At 38.1% G+C, this 21,450-nt stretch overlaps 1 protein-coding gene across 2 annotated transcripts in view; it reads left to right on the forward strand.

The window, feature by feature from the left end:
* LOC128019732 (diacylglycerol kinase beta) overlaps positions 1 to 21,450 on the forward strand; it is an 80,821-nt gene that overhangs the window by 38,248 nt on the left and 21,123 nt on the right. For both annotated transcript variants that reach the window (XM_052605901.1, XM_052605902.1), the window contains 3 exons: positions 1,328 to 1,417; positions 3,796 to 3,956; positions 12,635 to 12,699. In XM_052605901.1, the coding sequence (XP_052461861.1) occupies positions 1,328 to 1,417; positions 3,796 to 3,956; positions 12,635 to 12,699 (316 nt within the window). The remainder of the gene's footprint in view (positions 1 to 1,327; positions 1,418 to 3,795; positions 3,957 to 12,634; positions 12,700 to 21,450) is intronic.

Consider the following 21,450-nt stretch of genomic DNA (forward strand, 5'->3'; position numbering starts at 1 on the left):
CCTGGCAAATTGAGGAGGACAGGGACACTTGTGGGAGTTTGTCCTCCTAACAGCCCTAAAGTGAATGAAAGCCGCTCTGCTATCAGTCCTTGCTTGTTGTTCTCCCACATGAGCTTGACTGGTAAAATGTCTGCTGCTGACGATTACTCAGAGAGCCCCTGCGGTTAGGCAGTACATCACGCCATACGGACCAGCCCCGAAAACAATGTCCCCGCAGTCCCTGTGCACATAGCAATGAGCCACACTGGGACCATCAGCATGAGGACAGAAAGATCCAACTCATCATGTTGCCTCCTTTCAGCAGAATGCACACTCTGCTGTTTGTCTCAGAACAAGAGAAGCAAACACGTTTACTGTGGATTATTGTGAGGAATGATACCCATCGATGCATGAAGCACTAGTCAATTTTATATGTAACTTCAATGCCTTTTTAAAGGGAGACGTTAGATCAAGTTCTTCAACAAGGCCATGGAAGGATTCCTTGTTACATTTTGTTTAAAAAGAATATAATATGAAGTTCCATTTTAATACAGTTATTTTAAAGTTCGAAAAAAGTTTTTAAGAAATTAAAATCAGCAGAGATGTATTAAACTGATCAAAAGTGGCAGAAAAGATGTATAATCTTACAAAAATGAATCAGAATATTGGAATGATCACTTGAAGTCTAAAGTAATGGCTGCTGAAAATGTAGCTTTGCCATCACAGGAATAAATTGTAATTTATAATATATTAAAATAGAAAACAGTTTTTTAAATAATAATAATATTTCACATTATTACTGTATTTTTATTCAGCCTTGATGAGCATAAGAGGTTTCTTTCAAAAACATGAAATAATCTTATTGACCTCAAACTTTTGAATGGTATTGTTCATGTGAATCCATTAAATATAATCATAAATATGTCCAAATTAAATGTTTACTTAAAGTAATACATTTTAATGTTTCTCGAGGTGCAAAGTATGAGTGCATATTTTCTTTTTTCTTTTCTTTTTCACAAAAAATGTAAATCATAAAAAAAATAATTAGGAAACAATAATTGGTTGACCCCCCTTCAGCACTGCGGACACCTTTTTTGATCCCAGAATTATACCAAATATAAATGAAAATGTTTTCTAATAGGTTACGTTATTAAGCCAAACAAATAATCTAGCCCCAAATCTACAGCAAAACGCCGAGCCAGTGTTACTGTGTACAATGTTTTGGCCACCACAGAGCCCCTGTGTTTACACTCTTTAAGGAACTCTGCACATTAAACTGGGATAATAGAGAGTGTTTTAACATGGAAATGCCACACAGCAGCTTTAATAGCTCTCTGTTTCTCAACAGATAAGGCCAGTTTTGCTCGACATCCACCTGTTGCGATCCTGCCACTGGGTACCGGGAACGACCTCGCTCGCTGCCTGCGCTGGGGTGGAGGTGAGGAATCAAAAACAGACTGCCCACCAGCAGTTTCAATGAATTACTCAAGGTCTTTGAAATGAAACTTAAAGGACTTAACTTCACATAACCGCTCGAGTTGAGATTAGGCTTTGAATTTTTTTAATCTCAGCGCAATCCTGCATAAACCCTTCAAAAGGATTTTTAGACTGCTTTCTTTTAAACATTTCCACACACGGCACTCAACGGAAAGCCAGACTGTAATAATCAAACTTGATCGTAGTTAGCTGAATGTTCCAGAGACCACACTTGAATCGTCATCCCACAGAAGACCACGCCAAACCAATGAAGTAAATTAAGAAATTAAAATTATCTCTCATTATTTGCCTTTAGCACAAAAGGAGAACTTTTGAACAATGTACTGACACCATAAAAGAAGTCTGTGTGCTATTTTTCAAGTTTTTTTTAATTCATACTGCTGCGACTGGACCATTGTGACCAAACAGCTGGTGGTACCCATTGACTTTCATAGTTTTTTTTTTTTTTCTATACTGCGGAACTAAATGGCTACCAGCAACTGTTTAGTTACTAAAATTCTTCAAAATATCTTCTTTAGTGTTCAGCTTAATCAAGAAACTTATACACGCTTGGACCCACATGAGGTTGAGTACATTTTTGGGTGAACTATTCCTTTAAAATTATTTATCTTAGTTAGTGGCCAAGGCAAAATTTCTCATTTAAAGTAAGCTGAAAGTTTCTCAACAGCATGTACATAATTAATATGTATGTATTACATTTTATTTCAGCTATATCACCGAAAAATATATTTTTATAGTAACAACAGCACAGTTAAAAATGAATTCAGTTACAGTCATTTCTAACAAGAGATAAATAAACTATTCTTTGAATATATATATATAGACTTGCCAATCATTTGCCAACAAGAGACCTGCACGGTTTCATTCCTGTGTGATTACATATGCTTGTTCTTGATTAGATATGTGGGTTTATTCAGTAGGTTATGATGGAATGATATGCATCAGTGAGCCTGCGTCTGCTTGTGAGGCAGGTGTGGATGGCCTTGTACAGGCTTCTCTATTAATTGGCCTCGTATCAGTGTTTCCTGTGTGAGCATGTGTGTGGTTTGTGCAAACGGGTAAGGTTTTGCATGAATGTATTCTTAATTTCATTTGGATGGTAGATTGAGTTTGAAACACGTGTGTCACCTGTATTCAGTGCAGAGCTGCCATGTGAGCGTCCGTTCATGTAACGTTCGATTGGAAGCATCTGGTTCAGAAAGGCAGACTGAGCACCTGGGTGTCATCACACATGTGATATTTCACTGCTTGGGTTGCCAGGCGGGAGCCAGTATCCTCATCTGACTCACAGCATGACGGCTCTTGTTAAGAGATGCCGCCTCTTATGATAACAACCTAACAAGTAAACTCTGTGTCCTGCCCATTACTATTAGGAAGTAATTACAGTTCGTCCACCTCAGGGAACCTTTCTTAGGATCCCTTCATGTCATTTGGAAGGGTTGCCAGGCATTGACAAAATCCCTTGATGTAATACAGTACACTCTCAGAAAAAAAGGTACAAAAGCTGTCACTGGGGCAGTACCTTTTCACCAGTGACAGCTTTTGTACCTTTTTTTCTGAGAGTGTATGTGTTTTTGTTTAATTTTATGTATGTATATATAAATTCAAAACAATAAAATCAGAATATAGTGGTCAAAAATAATACCTAGGACCAAAAAGCACCATACAGTTTAGTCAAATAAGTCATACATTTTAGTTTGTGTGTGAAACAGACTGGATTTGAGTTAAGTTATAACTCAGTATTATTCGCAGTAATATCACAGTAAAATATAACATCAGTGTTGTTATAGAGAGCAGATGATCATTCTCATTCTCACTTCAGACCTATAGTTTTGATTAAAATACATGCAGTTAGGTGGTTGCATACAATTTTAGATCACTTGAAACTCAAATTGGATCAGAAAATTTGCTATACATACATTATTCAGACTTCTTGTACTACTCTCCATTGGAAATGAATCAATTATGATCTGGCATTTGTCAGAGAAAAGGCTGCTTTATACCTACACAGCATTGTGTTACTAAGGCAAGTTTAATCATCTTATCTTGCTGTGTTGAAAATTGAAATAAGCCGTGTTAACCTTGGATTTGAGATAATGTGAGTCTTTCATTGTCGCGAGTTGAACAAAAGTTGAATCGTGCTTGTTTTATTTATTTTTTACGTTTCTATGCGTGGACACTTGCTTGCTCTTGTTCATAGATAAAAAGGAGCTTTTGTGATATTCTTCATGTGTATGTCTGCAGCAGTATCCATACATCAGTTCAAGTCTATCATTTACACGCTCTGTAGGTTCATGCGGTGTCTGTTGTGATTGACAGGCTATGAAGGAGGCAATCTGGTCAAGTTCCTCAGGGATATCGAGCACAGCACCGAATTGATGCTTGACCGCTGGAACATCGACATTGTCCCAGACGATAAGGAGGAGAAGGGCGACCCTGTGCCCAACAGCATAGTGAACAACTACTTCTCCATTGGAGTGGTGAGAACATACAACACTTTTACACGAATGCTTACAGCTCAAAGAGACTCGATATCAGAACTCCTGAAAGTGCTGTTATATTAAACCTCCTCCTTCTATCCACATTCATCATCAGTCAAAACCTCTTGCTCCCCATTATAAGTGTGTATTTATACCAAAGCCTCAGGCCAAACCTCTCTTTAAAGTAATTTAGGATTAATCAGATGTTGTTTCTCATGTGGCATTAGAATCAATTATGATTGTCAGGGGAACAACGTGTTCAAACTTTACTGATGTGATTTACTGCGTCTGAAAGCGTTTCATGCCTGTGACTCAGTGTATTATTGCACAGAATTCTCCTTCTCACACACAGTTGCTTAGCAACCCTCTTCTGTTCGATTGTTATATCCCATGTTGCTGCTATAATCAAGCACTTATTATCAGAGCAGTTCAGTGTCGATTTAGTATGTATTTGTTTGTTTAGTTTTTTTCAGACTTTCAGAAAGTAGTTACATAACCTTTTTCTACTTCTTTATATATACCAGCTTGTGGGGTAGATTATATAACAAACAAATAAGTTCTTTTTGTATATGTTTTTCGATAGTTTTTTTTTGCCAGATGGACACTTTTTATTACTGGAAGAAGTTACTGATGTAGACGATTCAGAATCTTCCATAATTATGAAATGAGAGGGAATCAAAATTCAGAGACTCAAAAGTGAATGCCAATGAGGTTATTTACAACAAGGGACAAATTTCTGTCCTTTCGCTGGCACAGTTTACCCACACAGGGGCCAGTCGTGTCTCCGTTAGCCTGCCGTCCTCCCTTTGTTTAGCTAATGATTAATTTCTGTCCTGTTTTTAGAACCCGTCACTATTTATAGAAAGTCTGCGTTCATTTCTGAAAAATGTTCAATATTCTATTCTAATCAGCCGAATCCCAGGTGTGTTCGATGACTGCTGTTTTATCACGCTGTAATGTGCCAAGTAGTCAGGCCACATTTAGAATGGCCAGAAATAGTGTCGCGGCCTGACTCGGGCCACCTGACCTGGTTGAGATGGTAGTGAAGAGTGGCAGGAGGCACATACAAGCTTTACGCAAGGTGGCATGGAGGAATGCGCCACTTCAGGGCTGTTATGTAACTCAGCTTAGTGTCCTGCTGTCTCTGTGTTCATCAGCCAATGACACGGACCACATAAGAGTTATTGTTGTAGGAGCCTTGAGAAATTGTTGTAGAAATGTGCAAATAATAAATCTAGCCCATGTTTTATGGGGAATGAAATAAAAATAATTCACAATTATTATAATGCTTAACAGACCCTTAATTAATGTACATATCTTATGACACTGAAAAAGACCGGAGTAATGGCAGATGAAAGTTCAGCTTTGCATCACAGAAATAAATTATATTTTAGAGTATTTTTAAGTGTATTAATAGAAAACTATTATTTTAAACAATAAATGCAGCCTTGATGAGCATAAGAAATTTGTAGAAGAAAAATAGTTTGTTTGTTTATGATAAATAAGGTATGCTGGGGAAAAGTTTCGATGAAATATAGACACTGCGGAGACGCAGATGTTTGTTCTGGTCAGGTGTGTGTCAGCCCATCTGATGATACAGTGTGGTGGTTTGAAGAGGCTGGGGAACGTGAAGGAGTGCTGACTGTGAATGGACAATGGCCCATTCTGTGAACCCTGAGTCTTGTGACGGGGTGGACTGACTGTGCCATGTGGGTCCTTGTGTGGCTTGGCACTAATGCTAGTTCTCACAAGTCTACTATATATTAAAAGAATGACTGGTGGAGCTGGACGTTTTCTTTTAAGCTGTATGTCATTTTTGGATTTGAAAATACTAAGACAAGTAAAAAAAAATAATAATAAAAATTCTGCTAGTTGTAGGTTAAATGGCTAATTCACTAAAATGGACATTCTATCATCATTTACTCACCCTCATCTTTTAAACCTGTATATATATATTTTTCATTTACATTACATTTATATTTACATTTAATCATTTAGCAGACACTTTTATCCAAAGCGACTTACAATGAGAACAATAGAAGCAATCAGATCAACAAGAGAACATCAATAGTATAAAAGCGGCATGACAAGTCTCAGTTAGTCCATCACAGAACACGTAGCCAACCTCTTTGGGATGGCACCATAAGGCATCGTTCACTTGTAGAACGCAAACTTCTGGAGGGAGGGCACATAAGATTTAACCAGTGAGTTTAGGTATGTTGATGCCATGCCAGTGGTCGTCTTGTAGGCAAGCATCAGTACCTAGAATTTGATGCGAGCGGCTGCTTTTAGCCAGTGTAACCTGATGAGGAGAGGAGTAACGTGAGTGTTTTTGGCTCATTGAAGATGACCCTCACTGCTGCATTCTGGATCCCAGACAGCAAGCAGTTTCGGCCCAGATCCGGCCCACATCTGGTTTAAAACAACATAAGATGTTGTTAAATAATGAAAGCATGTTAATTTTTGTAATTCCATTTGGTGATGTTAGTGGCTTCTGCTTTAAGCTATTTAAGATATTAAACTCTGTCATATCATAACTGACTATTCGTGAATGAATGATAGCAGTGCAGTACCTAAAAATGCATGCTTTGAATTCAGTTTGATGGACTTTACTGAGGATGCAAGCAATATTGTAGGGGTCCTTCGGTGTCTGAAATCACGATACTGTGGTGTGTGGTGCAGTGTGGCATGGCTCTGGAGCACAGGGATGGGGTGCTGCGAGTCCAGGAGGACAGGACAGATGGCTCCGCATTGGGTGCCACTGACACCTGAGTAAAGCAGTGCCGTGACTCATGCACTGATGTAATCATTAGTAATGCTGTTTCAGCCTTCAACATTTTCCAGCCACTCTCCATAGAGGTTGCCATGGCATTTGTGGTTTCAGGCTGTTTTCACCAAGGTTATGCTTTTCAATATTTGTGACATTCAGAGAGCTCATTTTCTCTTCAGCTTAACTAATATCCATGTGAATAGAAAAAAATAAATGTTATCAATTATAATTATATTTAGGTGTATAATTATTTTTCATCTAAATATCTAACAATGAAATAAAAGTCATTAAATTTATATATATATATATATATATATATATATATATATATATATATATATATATATATATATATATATATATATATATATATATATATATATATATATAAAATGATTTAAAGGAACATGGATAGATATTCTCAGTGTTTTTGAATATATGCATCAGCTGTGGAAAACATTTCTTTAGCAATAAGGTGCAAACATACAACACACACAAGTCAGGCTCTTGAGATCCAAAGTGGTCTGGAAATAAAAATCTGTGCAGAAGTCTTTTTCTGGGATTTGTGGGTGGGAGTTGGGCAAAACGTGGCAGTTGCGGGCAGGAACAGGACAGAATCTTGAGGAAGTGGGACTGAAAAATAACTTTACTAGTAGAGCTTGGTGCTTACAATGTCAAGGTCATGAGGATTGATTCCTAGGGAACAAATTGAATAAATCTAAATAATCTACCAACTAATACATTAATGAATGCAGTGGTGCTGTTTGTTGGCTAATCCGAATGCTAACACTGAAGAACACAAATCTGTCCCAAGTTGCAAACATACAAATATTTTAGAAAAATGTGCACTAGTTGAGCAGCTATTATTGACAAGACTGAAATGCTTTCTCCAGGAACGATAGACTTCTTCACTTGAACCTTAACTCCAAACCGTACCAGTTGGTAGGGGAAAGCAGTGCTTCACATCCATGAGAATCTGATTTCTCAGACATCTTAGCATGGCATTGCAATCCTACTACTGGTATGTGAACCAGTTCCCCCTGGAAGGAATCCTGCGGAGGAATTAAGGACAGCAAACACACCTCGTCAGCTACCATTTAAGATGTCTCTCCATGTACGTCTCCAGGCCTGGGAGTTGAAATGGAACCACCTCTCTTGACATAAACGACTTATCTGTGTGAGCCTCTCACCCTCCCCGTGTTGATGGTGCTTGGAGAACTGCCCCGCTGCCATCATGTTCTCACCGGTGTGGTGTCATGCACACCTTCGTCTCCAGTGACACAGTCAGTTCTGTCTTGGGACAGCAGTTCTAGTTGCTTAGTTTAAAGAGCGAAAGATGTCAAATGTGGTGTCGCTCACTAAGCCGTTGTATTACAAACACTCTCAATTGCTAGATTTATGGTGTTAATAACTATGGAAAATTTGCCAAACTTCTGCTTCTGAGAAGCTCAGAAATGTGAAAAGGGTATATTTTGTCATATTGTAATATGATTGTGCTCATGCCGGTTCAATAGGTAGCTAAACAAACAACTTTTTTGATTTACACAATCTTTCAACCTCATCTTTGTGATAAGTGTTTATTTTCGAGCCTATCAGTGTGTGTGTGTGTGTGTGTGTGTGTGTGTGTGTGTGTGTGTGTTCGGAGGGGTATAACACTGGCACGGACTGAAGGTCAGGGGAAGTATCAGTGACAGGAAGTGTTTGACTGCCAGAATCGGACCAGGTTACCACCATAATGAATGGCCGTGCTGAGTGACACCTGGCCAGTCTTAAAGGTTGTAGGAAAACAGGACCCACCTCTCCATTCACCTCACACATGCACTCTAGAGATGCATTTGATTAGTATTCACATGAGTATTCACAGGATTCACTCCCACACTTATGCAGACTTTAACACAAACACACTCCCAGTCTCAGCGTAGGTCCCACATGCACCTGCTCGCGGCCGTGCTGACAGGAGCACAGATGGGCACTGCCTCAGTACAGTGCTACAATAACCCGGTCTGGACACACCAGTCACAGGGACCTGAATATCACCTCACTTAATACCCTTCACCTCTTCACCCCAATGATAGATACTGTCCCCGGAGAGCGATATCTGTTTTTGGACTGAATTCATTTTTGAACTTCGCCCACTGATATGCAGAAGTCATCTAACTGTATATGATACAAACTCTGAGATGATACACAACCTTTAGCCCGTTCAGATAGTGAATGGGGGAATGCCAAGAACAGTTAAGCCCGCAGTTCCATTCCATAGGGACATGATATGTCTTAGTGGAGGACATGGTGTCCCTGTCCTCCCATAGTGCACAGTTTTGGGATGAATCATAACGTAACACCCCAGAGGATTTTTGTGTCTGGGCAGCTAAACCTTTTGAAAATATGCAAGATGGAAAATCGTGAAACTGAACAAGATCTTTGTCTTTAAGGGCTGTTTAAAGATTAATTTATATCTGTGCATGCCCAAAGGTTATTCTGTCTGATATGTCAAGCTATTGCAGAGGGGAAAAAACTGTTTTGAATGAGGACTAAACATTACGGCCTACATTAGTAAGAGCTTCATGACTCTTGGGTGCTGTTGTATGGACGTGAATGAAAATTAATGAGTTGTTAAGATTAAAATGCACTGCTAGAACAAGCGTCTGTAGATAATATTTTGAAAAGTATGTTCATGTATTAGTTTTTAATGATTTATTAGAGCTTTATTTCAATTAACAAACCGTTTTTAATAGTTAACAACACTGATCCATACAATAAAAGTCAATTGGATCAAATGTTGATTTGGACCCCACTGACTTTCACTGTATGGACAAAAGTCAAATTATTATTATTTCTTTTAAATATATATCTTTCTTTGTATGTGTGTGTTCCACAAAATAAAGTCATGCAGGTTTGAAACAACATGAAGATGACTCAGGGAGAGCCATCCATTTATTATTTGTTTGCTGTTTGTTATAGTCTAAAATGACGAATTAATGAGGTCCTAATGCCTCGGACCACAAAAGGAAATAAAAGCATCATTGAATAGAAGCCTTGTTTTTTGAGGACAGCTTCCTGGCATTCATTAGTTGTATTGCTCTTTAAAGTGAAAGGTCGTGCAGTGCCCGTTCTGTGTCATTGTGATTGAGGTACAGTGCATTCTCTTCTCTTCCAGTATCACACATGCCAGTTTGTGGAACACCTGCATGGGCTTTCTGAGCATTGAAAAAATGTCACGTAGACATTGTCTATTCTGTGATGTTTTGACTGACTTCAGTAATACCAGGCATCCATAGACCTCAGCAGGCAATAGAAAATGTTTAAATATCAGCATTATAGCATTGGTTTGGATATGAGGGATACGGGTCCATGTCACCTCCCCACCCCCCACACTTCCTGTACCCTCTCCCATGTGAGCCCTGCAGCACCTGCAAGCACGGGCAGGAAGCCAGCACAGGTGCTAACGTAGCATCGCTCGCTCGTGGCTTGATTGGCGTGCCAGCAGCTATCAAACCCTGAGAATCTCACACTCGCACACTTCCTCCCTGTCTGGGTCTGTGACACGGTGAGCACTGCAGAGTACCGAGACCCATCGTTATATTACACAGCGAAACTCCGCGACAGGTGTTACGTGTGTGTGAACGTGTTCAGGCTCGGGCCTAGCGAAGGATGTGGTGGCTTTGAGCTCTTCTGTCTTTTACATGCGCGCGTGTAAATATAGAAATAATCAGTTACGGCTGCAGACCTGATTCATCAATTAGCTTGTCTGTTTGTGCACTGTTGCTTTGATTTTAATCAAGGCTGCTTCGCTGAGAGTGGGTTCCGCTCTGAGTTGATGCTGCATGAGCAAACAAACTCTGGTGCTCGTAACCAACTGTTTGATCACTCATGCTCTCAGCTGCCATTAGGTCCTCCTTCATATCGTTCAAGCTGACAGGATAATGGCCTTGAAGTAGCCGATGTGGTCAATTTACTAGGCATTGTGGCAGTGCTTCTAATTATAATTGGTTGCTAAAGCTAGGGTTAAAGATTTAAACAAAATGCTAGTAATAGTCTTTGGTGCATAACTTGTCCTGCACCATTTGTGCTACTGAATGATACCTCAATCTGTGTGGCTTGTTAAAGAGTTATTTGCTTTAATTCTGAGTGATTGGGCTTCATTATGCTTCCTTTACGCTAACATTAAAAACCTCTGTGGTATAGTTATTATATTTCAGTATTATTTTATTATTATTTCTATACCAAAAAAAATTCAACAATTTTAGAAATATTTAGAATTTTTATATTTTCAGTTGTTGTTGTTTTTTATTTTAGTTAAACTATTTGTAAATAAAAAGATAAACCGTAGTTTTTGTTTATTTTTATTTTTTAATTTCAGCTAGTTTAATTTCTTTATATATTTAATTTTATTTAAGCTTTATTTCAGTGAATTCCGATATTATTTAAAATAATAAATAAAATGTAGTTTTATTTATGATGACTTTGTATTTTACAGTATTTGTATAATTATAGTATTTCTTTTAGCTTTGTTTTGCACAGCAAGTGCAGATTGCTGATGGCAACTAAAATAAAAAAATTATTTATTTTTTAATTGTTTATAGTTTTTTGCCCTGATATTTAAAACATTTAACCTTTGAATCATTGATTTAAATTGATGTCATTACCCCACATTATTTTCATGCTAATGTAAAAAAAATATATAAATGAATACTGTGCAGGCAGCTCTTGGTGATAAGCATTGTGGGATACTTCTTTTTTTCTGTACTTGTTCAATGGCGTTGAATAACCATCAACCTTTATTTTCATCCGAAAGAAGTATTTGCTAGAGTTGTAGCAGAAAACGCCTGATTTTTTTGTTTGTGCATGGGACTGATGAAGTGTAGCTTTCTTGTCACTTGTCTTTGTCTACGTTTTTCTGGTCTTCAGCATCATCTTCTTTCACCCCACCCCACCCATCCCCATCCCCATCCTCTTCTCGCGTTCCTGGAAAGCCTCTTTCTTGCTGATACCATCACTTATTTGTCCAGTTTCACTCTATTTTTATTTTTTTATTTTTTTCAGGCCACTCTAGTGCTGTGGCCATATTTCCAGAATTGTATACTTTGTCCAGCAGGCCTATCTGCACGATCATTTTCCCCTCAGGCCACAGCAACTGAGCAGACAAACAGAGCCTTCCCCCACAGCACATGAGCTCATGATGTGAAACAGTGGTCTGTTAATACCTGAGCAGCTCTCGTTTTCTAGGGATGGCTATTTTTACTGCACCAGAGAGAAAATCACATCTCAAGCACCAATTTGAAATCATCAGTCTGTGAACTCAGTGAGCCAAGCTGGAAGGTTTCCACTTTAACACTAGTGTATTATGTTTATTTTCTAGATGCCTGATAAAGAATGCCTGATGAAGGTCACTTGACTGATATATGTTTTAAAATCCATATTAAAATTTATTTGCAAGCTAGGAGTTTGCAGGATTAATAATTTTTTGACATAAAATAGAATATTAAAGACATAAAAATAGAAGTATATTTTATAATTCGACTTCGTCAGTTTGTCCTCTAATTTAAGTGAGTGTTTACACAGAATCGTTAACAGTGGCATTTTCAAAAACTTGCACTTTGAAACCTGTTTTCAAAAATATGCATTTTCAGTCCCCAAAATGCTGTTATCGTTTAAATGAACAGGCAAAACATATAAAAAGTTTCTGAAAATATTAATGAGTAAATAGCTCCTGAGCATCTTTATTGCTGTCCTTATTGGTCCAGAGGTTCTGTTTCATCCCAGCCCTGAACACTTGATTTAGGATGTGGCTCCTTCAGCCATCTGACAACACTGTCTGTAGCTTATTAGCCGAAGACTTAAAAGACTTTTATATGTTAAGCAAAGAGAGGCAGTTAACCTGTTTCCTGTTTTCTGTGTCCCAATTCAGGATGCATCCATAGCACATCGCTTCCACTTGATGAGGGAGAAACATCCAGAGAAGTTTAACAGCAGGTAAGAAAACATGCATGTTTGTAAATGAGCATAATGGAAAGAAGACAAACGGGAATTTCGATAAAAACGGTGCAGATGAATGACACAAATGAGAAGAAAGGACGTTACTAAAACCTAGTTCCTGTTCAAACCAGTAGAAACTACGTTGTTTTCTAATTCTGCTGAATCATGCCGCATGGCCCAACCCACAGCAAAAACTCACATTGATCCAACATTTTTTACTTTTAAAATGAGCTTCACTTTACTGTGTCATTGCCACTCTTTTCATATTTGAAACATCTTTAGCTTTGTTGGTCTAAAACACACTTTTTACACTTGGCATGAATATAAACTCAAGCCTTTTCTCTATCAGTTTGGTGTCCAGAGATCAAAATCATTATCATTTGACCTTCAAAAAAGAGACTTCTTTTTAAGCACAAAAACACTGATGAATCACTCTTCTGTGTTATGCGTCTCTTCAAGCAGCCTGTATCTGTGCCAGTTCTAGCACAATGGCGACCGGCTGACGGTTTCAATTTCTTTTCTAGCTTGAGTGGAGTCAGTCTGAATGTTTTTTAATAAAATGTTATGCATTGCTTCTCTGCTTCAGTGGTGGAAAGTAAACTGGTCGGTCATATATCCTTTAGAGAAGGCCATTTAGAGTGGTAATTTAGAAATGATACGGTCTAATTTGGACCCTCTACTATTATCTCCACTCAGTTGGATCATTGAAGTAGGAGGAAAGAGAAATGCTTGAGTTGAGCAGGTAGAATGAATCAGGATGACGTTAGCAAGGCAATTCGGCATGAGAAAGGATAGCAGTGAAATCAGCATCGCTCAGATAATAGATCATAAGTGTAGTTTACAATAAGCCTCCATCAGTCTTCCAGCGATAAAAGGGTAACTGCTAAAACTGATCCTACAACAGTACTTTGGTTTGACTTTAACAGCTCCATAAAATATGATGTTTTATCTTAAGGAAGAGTCCCTCAGAGCCCCTGGTGCACTTTACAGTAGCTGTTCTCAGCTCCCTTTGATGTGGGTCTCTTTCAAGTCTGTTGTACTGTTGTCTATTCTCTTGGTTGATGGCTCTATTGAGAAACACTTTTAAAAGCCTGTGCAGCCCTTGGCTGATAAGCACTCTCAAAGAATGGGGCTTTTTGATAAGCATCATTGGTCCTGCTCAGTAGACTCCAGGCATTTTAGGTTGCCATTCAACTCAACGAGGCTGCAGAAATATTGAGATTTATTTATTGGTTGCATAATCTGATGTGATTGGCCAAGCAGTGTTCCACTGGTAATTTAATACACATAATTAATACAAATACATAATACACACATTTGAACTTTATATTAATAAATAATGCTGAAAAATACATATTTTTAACATTGGCAGTAATAAGAAACATTTCTTGAGCAGCAAATCAGCATATTAGAATTAGTTTTTAAAGAATTATTAGACACTGGAGTAATGATGCTGAAAATTCAGCTTTACCATCACAGGAATAAATTGCTTTTGAAAATGTATTTAAATAGAATAAATGTTATTTTAATTTTAATTTGCTGAATTTTTTTTATCAAAGTATGTTTGTACATTTTGAAAGTTATCTGTAATTTAAAATGTACTGAGCTCATATTTATGATGCGACAGAGAATCTGTCCTGTATACAGAGCTCTGGATGCTGGGATTATATAAAGATGGATGACACACACCGTCACACCGTTTTACGTATTAGAGTGAGAACCTGTCATGGCAGCACAGCTTTTTTAATGACTTTAAGTCCCTTATGACTCATACACGATCTGAATTATGGAACCTGCCTGGCTGAATTAACTAGTTAACGTTTCAGTCCTTTATAATTCATGCACCGTGATTTCCACAGCACATTAGAAGTGTTGTTTCTCCACAATGAGGGTTTTCTAGACTCGTTGCAAGTTACAGTCAAATGTGGCTTAATTGCAAATTATCTTTAAATGACTGACGGACAGAGAGTCCAAAATAAGAATAAATGTAATTGTGTCCTCGGCCCATTTAAATCATTCAGTCTTTAATCCCAGAGTGAGTCACCCAGAAACACAATATAAAACACTGCCAAACCAAATGCTTTATCTGCTTTGCTTTGTTCTGCAGATTTAGAATAGCCAGCCAGTGCATCTGTCAATCTATGGCTTTCTAGTGAGGGCTGTCCTCAGTGTTTTTAGGATTTGAGAAAGCACTCTCAGAGGCAGCGTGCCACCAGATGGTACATAAATGATGGTTGCCATGGAGTTTCGTGATTTATCCTCATCGAACCTGTTTATGTGACATGTTTCAGTCCACCTGTTATACTTCACCCCCATGAAAACAGTGCTTTTAGTTTTAGCAGGCCCTCAGAACAGCATAGTGATGCACTTGGTTAAAAATCCAGTTTAAAATCAAATGCAAATTCCATTCAGGTGTGTTCATATGTGCGTGCATGTGTTACCATCCACACACATTCCCACAGTGACGTGTGAAACACGGGGTCTTCATTTGCTTCGGTGCTTGGTGATCTGCATCAGCAGTCGGGTCTACAGTGAACCCGCAGCCCAGGTGCTAATGACCACGAACGCTCAATGGACCTGCGCCTCTGTGTCCACTCCTCCCTACGGGACCACCAGAGGAAGTTTTGGATAAAGAGGTGTCAAATTGCCCTATAGAAAAGAAAAAAGACCTCCAAAATGCCTTTGTCTTTTCGATTAAAATAACAATGATGGCTCTGTGGACTGTCAGTTTCTCAAGCAAACAATGATGGGAAGATGAGAGGCAGGGCTGAACACAGAGTGGGGGCACATGAGGGGTGTTGTTTCTCCTAATATTGTGGTGGATTACATTCCCACACTTTAATTCTTGCCTCTCTTTTTTTTTTCTGTTGAAGACTAATTTCAAAGTATTTTATTCGTTTAAATGTGTAAATGCAATTTAGAAAAATGTACCGAAAAAGAAAGAATCTGGTGCTATATATATATATATATATATATATATATATATATATATATATATATATATATATATGCTGCGGTCCGTAGTAGTAGTAGAAGTAGTAGCCCTTTATTGTCACTAGTCACAATTACCAGCGAAATTAGCCTTAAACATGTCCTTACATACATATACACAACATACATACAATATGACAAGGGGGGTAGACAGGACAAGAAGACAGGGAATTGAGGAAGTAATACAGCATAGCATTAAAGTAGAAAAGTGACGTGACATTCAGCCAAGTACTCAGAATTCGTGCTCTGCATTTAACCCTTCCAAAGTGCACACTGTGAACACACACCCAGAGCAGTGGGCAGCCATTTATGTTGCGGCGCCCGGGGAGCAGTTAGGGGTTCGATGCCTTGCTCAAGGGCACCTTAGTCATGGTATTGAAGGTGGAGACCTGTACATGTACTCCCCCCACCCACAATTCCTGCTGGCCCGAGACTCAAACTCACAACCTTTCAATTGCGAGTCCGACTCTCTAACCATTAGGCCACAACTTCCCCTCTTAGAGAAAAAAACAACAACACGCAGACTATGCAAAAAAACAAAAGCACATAATCAATACAGCATAACCACATGACTTTGCAACCGGGGAAGGGAGTGGGGGGGTTGAGGTAATCCAGCGCAGGCAAGCAGTCATCCGGTCCTGCAGCCATCCTCGGCACTGGTCACAGAGCCGTTGTCAGACTGCCGGTACAGAGCGGCGAAGGCGGTGGGTGTGGGAGTAAGGGTGGGGAGTGCATTAAAATGTATTTATTTCTGCCTCAAATAGCCATTGATTGATCATCAGTATGTAACTCCGCATGCAAGTGGCCGACGGGCAAGTTAGTTAGACTACTGTATTTTCACATTGATCTGTGAAAAGCGTTTGGCTATCTGAGGTCCCTTTTTGTTCCTTGATGTCCCATTTTACTCTGCAGCATGTCATTTGCACCATAAAAATTAAATATGACATTAAACATGCCATTAGCGGCTGCGCTTTGAAAGACATTTGGCTGCTATGGCTGTTCATCTGTCCTGTGGTAAAACGGTTTTATCTTTTATCTTTTTTTTTTTCCTTTTTTTTTTTCACTTTTACAGCCGTGTTCTTTGCAGACACTATATAAGTTCATACATCTGTTAATCTTTGCTAAAAGACACTTTTGCAGAGAAGTTACATTTTTATTAATGATTATACTCAGTCAGTTTTCAAATATATCAGGTCTTTATAACAGATTTTGATAGTTTAATGTCATTGGTTCAAAGTTGGATGTAAATCTTGCATTATGTTATACTGCAGACAGATAGAAATGACGATATTATTGAATGAATAGAAATAAACTTTTTCATCCCGGTGAAATTTGGTTTACATAATAAATGTCGCGCGTTGCGTCTGTACCGTTATGACTGTACCATTACGACACCTCCTCTGATCATGTGACCGAGAAAGGAAAAGGCCAAATATGGTCCTGACCCAAGCTGCCGTCTGTCTGCCCAGCATGTGAGCATGTGTTTCATAACCCCTAAGAAGGTGTCTAGGTTATGTCTATGTGAGTAAGGATGTTTGTGTGCTCTGTGTGTGTACCTTGGCCAGTTCATTGTGTATTTTAGTGCATGGACCGTATGTGTGCGTGGGTGTGAATGTGCGTAAATCCCTCCCCGTGCACATATGTGTGTGTGCCGGACTCAGCAGAAACCCAGCGTGGCTGTGTTCTGGAACCTGTTGTTCCCTGCTGCTCCATGCCCATGATGGGGAGGAATAAATATATGCTTCCCTTCCTCACTGTCTCTGGCTGCTGCCAACAGAGCAGCCCGACAGAACATACCCCCTGCCCTGACCCTCCGTCCCACACACACACCCCCTTGCTGTGGAGCAGGTCACAGGCAGACTGTGGAGGAGCAAGAGCTACCTCGAATCAGACCCTAGAGTCACAGAGTTAGCTGAAGATTAACTGCTATAACATTGTTAATTTGATCCCACCAATTATAATAATAATAATTATATATTCTATTACATTTTATTTTAACAAATTGACTAATAAGAACGCAATTCAAAAATTATTATTATTAATAATTACTATTATTATTAGTTTTTTTATTTTAAAAAATTTACTACATTATAAAATGCTTTTAGTGAAGTGATTAGTCAGATAAACAAATTGTCTAACAAACTAACACACTGACTAATAAAGAATATGGCTGCAATAATAATTATTATTATTTGTAGTAGTAATAATAATAAAAAAATAAATAAAATAATTATCATTATTAACCATTTTATTTTATCAGAAGTGGTCAACAAAAGGACTAATGAAAAAGAACATGCCTGAAAAAAAAATTTGCATTGTAGCATCTTTATTGGCTGGTGTCAAATGAATATAAAATTATTAGGGCTCGATTAAAAAAATTAATCTAATTAAATTTTCACATGGATTTATAGTATACCATTGAATAATGACTGAATACATAAGCTTAAGCAACAAAATATTGTTTATTTTTGTTCAACCAAGTCTAGCAGACCAGTGCAATTTTTGCCATGAAGTGTAGCAATAGCATATTTAGAAACAATTTACAAATAGTACATTTCAGAAATGCAGGAAGCTTATAGGTGCTGGAACCTTCTGTAAAGTGTTTTTTTAAGTAATACACAATACTGTCAATTACATTCAGAACATTGGAAACATTGACTATTAGAAAACATCTCTCTGTTGCTTCAGAGGCCATAACATACTAAGTCCAACTCTCAATAACCTTGGCCAAAACAATAAAGAGTTCAACATAAACTGTTGCACCAACAAAATAATACATAGTTCAACATAAAGTGTAAAGTCCACGCTAGCTGCTATATGTTTTGCGTTGAGGTGATACTTGAGGCTCGATGTGTGCTACGGTGATGTGCGAACGCTAGTTGGTGCTCCAGTATAATCGGTCCGCCGAAACTCATCCAGTGAGAAACGTTCCGCGGTGCAAAAAATAAGTTATTAAAAATGCGGGAATTTTTTTTTTCTGTAATTAATTAATCTTAGTTAACGCGTTATTTTTTGTGTAATTAATTAATCTCAATTAACGCGTTAAAGTCCCGGCCCTAAAAATTATTATTATTTCTTACAAAGGGCTTTTCAGAAATGAATAGTTGGATCAAGAAATAGAATAATAAGAGATTCAAAAATTAGTTTAAATAAAAATAAAATTATTAAAATGTTATATTGTTGTTATAGTAGTTGTATTATTAACACTCTGATATACTGAATTATTAAATGATCACAATATAAAGTATTATGCAACGAATCACACCATTCATATTAAAGGGGTGCAGTCTAACATGTGTTAATGCTTTATCTTTTTATTATTTTTTTTTATTTTTTTTAAAGCACATCATTTTTCACATAATTTACCTTTATTCCACACCATTCTGTCCCCTCTCTGAGAAACGCTCTGATGATTGGCTGCTTTTATGAAGCCCCGCCCTCAGAAATACGCAATGGGCTCAGATTGGTTAGCTGGTCCAGTGTGTTGTGATTGGCTAAAGCACCTCTAGTGCGCATCTAAACGTCCCGCTCCTCAAGCTCAGAATGTGCCCCGGTTGTATTGTAAACAATGGCATCATCTATATTGCTATATTGCAGTTTAATCCCGATTGAGACGCAGATGATATTACCTGTTTTTACCTGTTTTTGTTTGTTGTTGTCTCATACTTTTAGATACGCTGTTATTTGTAAATGCTACTGCTTCTGTTAGCTTTTAATGTATGGTTTTATCCTGATTAAAGTTTTAGTACAGTATGGCAACTGCGCGCGCATCCATGTTTAACGTTTCTCATAGCTATGTGTAAATAAGTGTATAAATTAAACAATTAATTGTTGGAGCTGATCTGGTGATCTAAATGAGAGAGAGAGAGAAAGAGAGAGAGAGAGAGATGCAGAGCAACACGAGGAACAGGATTGAGAACCGCTGCTTTAGAACATTGGTTTTGATACTTGTGAATCAATTAGAATTGTTAAAAAAACAGAATTGTGATTAATTTATGAATAGAGTTTTACGTGCACCTCTAGTTTTCTCTTTCTCTTCTCTAAAGCAGCGCAGCATGACCTCGCCCCCTTAGCTTCATGTTCCCGCCGCTGAGTTTTTTTAACTCGTTGTAGTCCTTACGAGACGTTTTTGTAAGCATTGAACTGCCAGAATGTTAAAAGATGATTTCTCCATTTGCACTGAACTTTCAATGCCGCAACTTTGCAGATATTTTTTATGCTCAAACAGCAACATCACACACGAAATAATGTAAAAAAATGAAATCACAATCAACCACCCCTTTAATGTTTTTGTTATTAATGTTGGTAGCGTTTACAAAGTGCTTTCAGGAGACAACTCGGCAAAGAAAGACTGAAATATGCAACAGCAAAAGTCTGTTCTGATGGAAAGGAGTCACATTGATCCATCTGACAGGACGCTCAGCGTGGCCAGATTACAGTGGGGATATTCTCACTGCAGTCTTTCTTCTCTTGTTCCCATCACAAGAGGTTCATCGCATCTTATCTTTAACCCCCAAATGCCCCTCTCCCTCTACAGAACCCCCGTCCTTAAACTCACTCCCATTCGAGCTGTCAGTCAAAGGCTGTATCAGAGTCACGATCAGCAAGATAAGGACTGAGCTGCGCTGTGACTGATTGCTGTAGTGATACAGGGGCAGAGATCTCACGGGTCAAAAAGTCATCAGTCTCTGAAGGGATTATGGGAGATGGTTATCTGGACCGATGACCAGCAGGGTGTGTGTTTGTGATTGTTTTAGAGGAATGTGTTGGTTAAATGTAAAGGTTCGCTGACCCTTAACATCTACATCTTTATGTGCTGATCCAGATTTCAAGCACAACTCTATAGTCAAGAGGATTTTAGCGTAATAGATTAAATCTCTGCTATTTGAATGCTCACTTTTGTCCGATGACCTAGCTGTGCACAGAAAACACTAACCTTAAGATGCTCTTACCAGGAAGCTTTAAGTCTTTGCTGCTTCCTCTGTGCTTTTACAAAGCTCAGAAGACAATTCTCTAACAGGCTGCTAACATAACTTTTTTTTTACTCCACTTCAAACTTCAGCTGGGGGTGGACCGGAAAGAGAAACCCATGGCTAATGGTGTTTTTTTTTTTTTACGGAGCTTTTCAGATGGAAGTTAGCTAATGAGGTTAGGCAGCTTGACCCCGTTGAGATCACAATGTGGGTCTAATTGTGATCTCAAATCTGCTCATAATCCCTTCATTTGACTGAATGAAGGTAGCAAGTTGCTGGAGTATAAACTGAGGGAGTGGATGACAGAGTTAAGTTTTAAAAGGAACGGTAGCAATGCTATGGACTTCAAAACAGAGTTGCTTTTCAAGTAACAAGCAAATGTTTTAAACAGTTATAGTATATCACAACAAAACTCAAAATTGCTATGTTTGTCACATTGTATGGCATTACTGATCTGTATTACAGCTGAGAAAATGAAGGTAATGGATAATCACACTACTGTAAAATATATATTATTTACGTTAATGCATTTGAGATACATTATGCGTTTTGCCATTCATGAATTTAATTTGCACTCAACCCCTGATCTAATAATATTTAATTTAAATAATTATGGTATTAAATATTGTTCTGACTGAAGGGAAAAAAATCATCATTGCTTCCCCAAAACTGTTTTTTTAGCATTTTTATATATATATATGTATATGTATATATGTATATGTATATGTATATGTATATGTATATGTATATATATATATATATATATGTGTATATATATATATAT

The sequence above is a fragment of the Carassius gibelio genome, chromosome A9 (assembly GCF_023724105.1).
Source record: "Carassius gibelio isolate Cgi1373 ecotype wild population from Czech Republic chromosome A9, carGib1.2-hapl.c, whole genome shotgun sequence".
Classification (NCBI taxonomy): Eukaryota; Metazoa; Chordata; class Actinopteri; order Cypriniformes; family Cyprinidae; genus Carassius; species Carassius gibelio.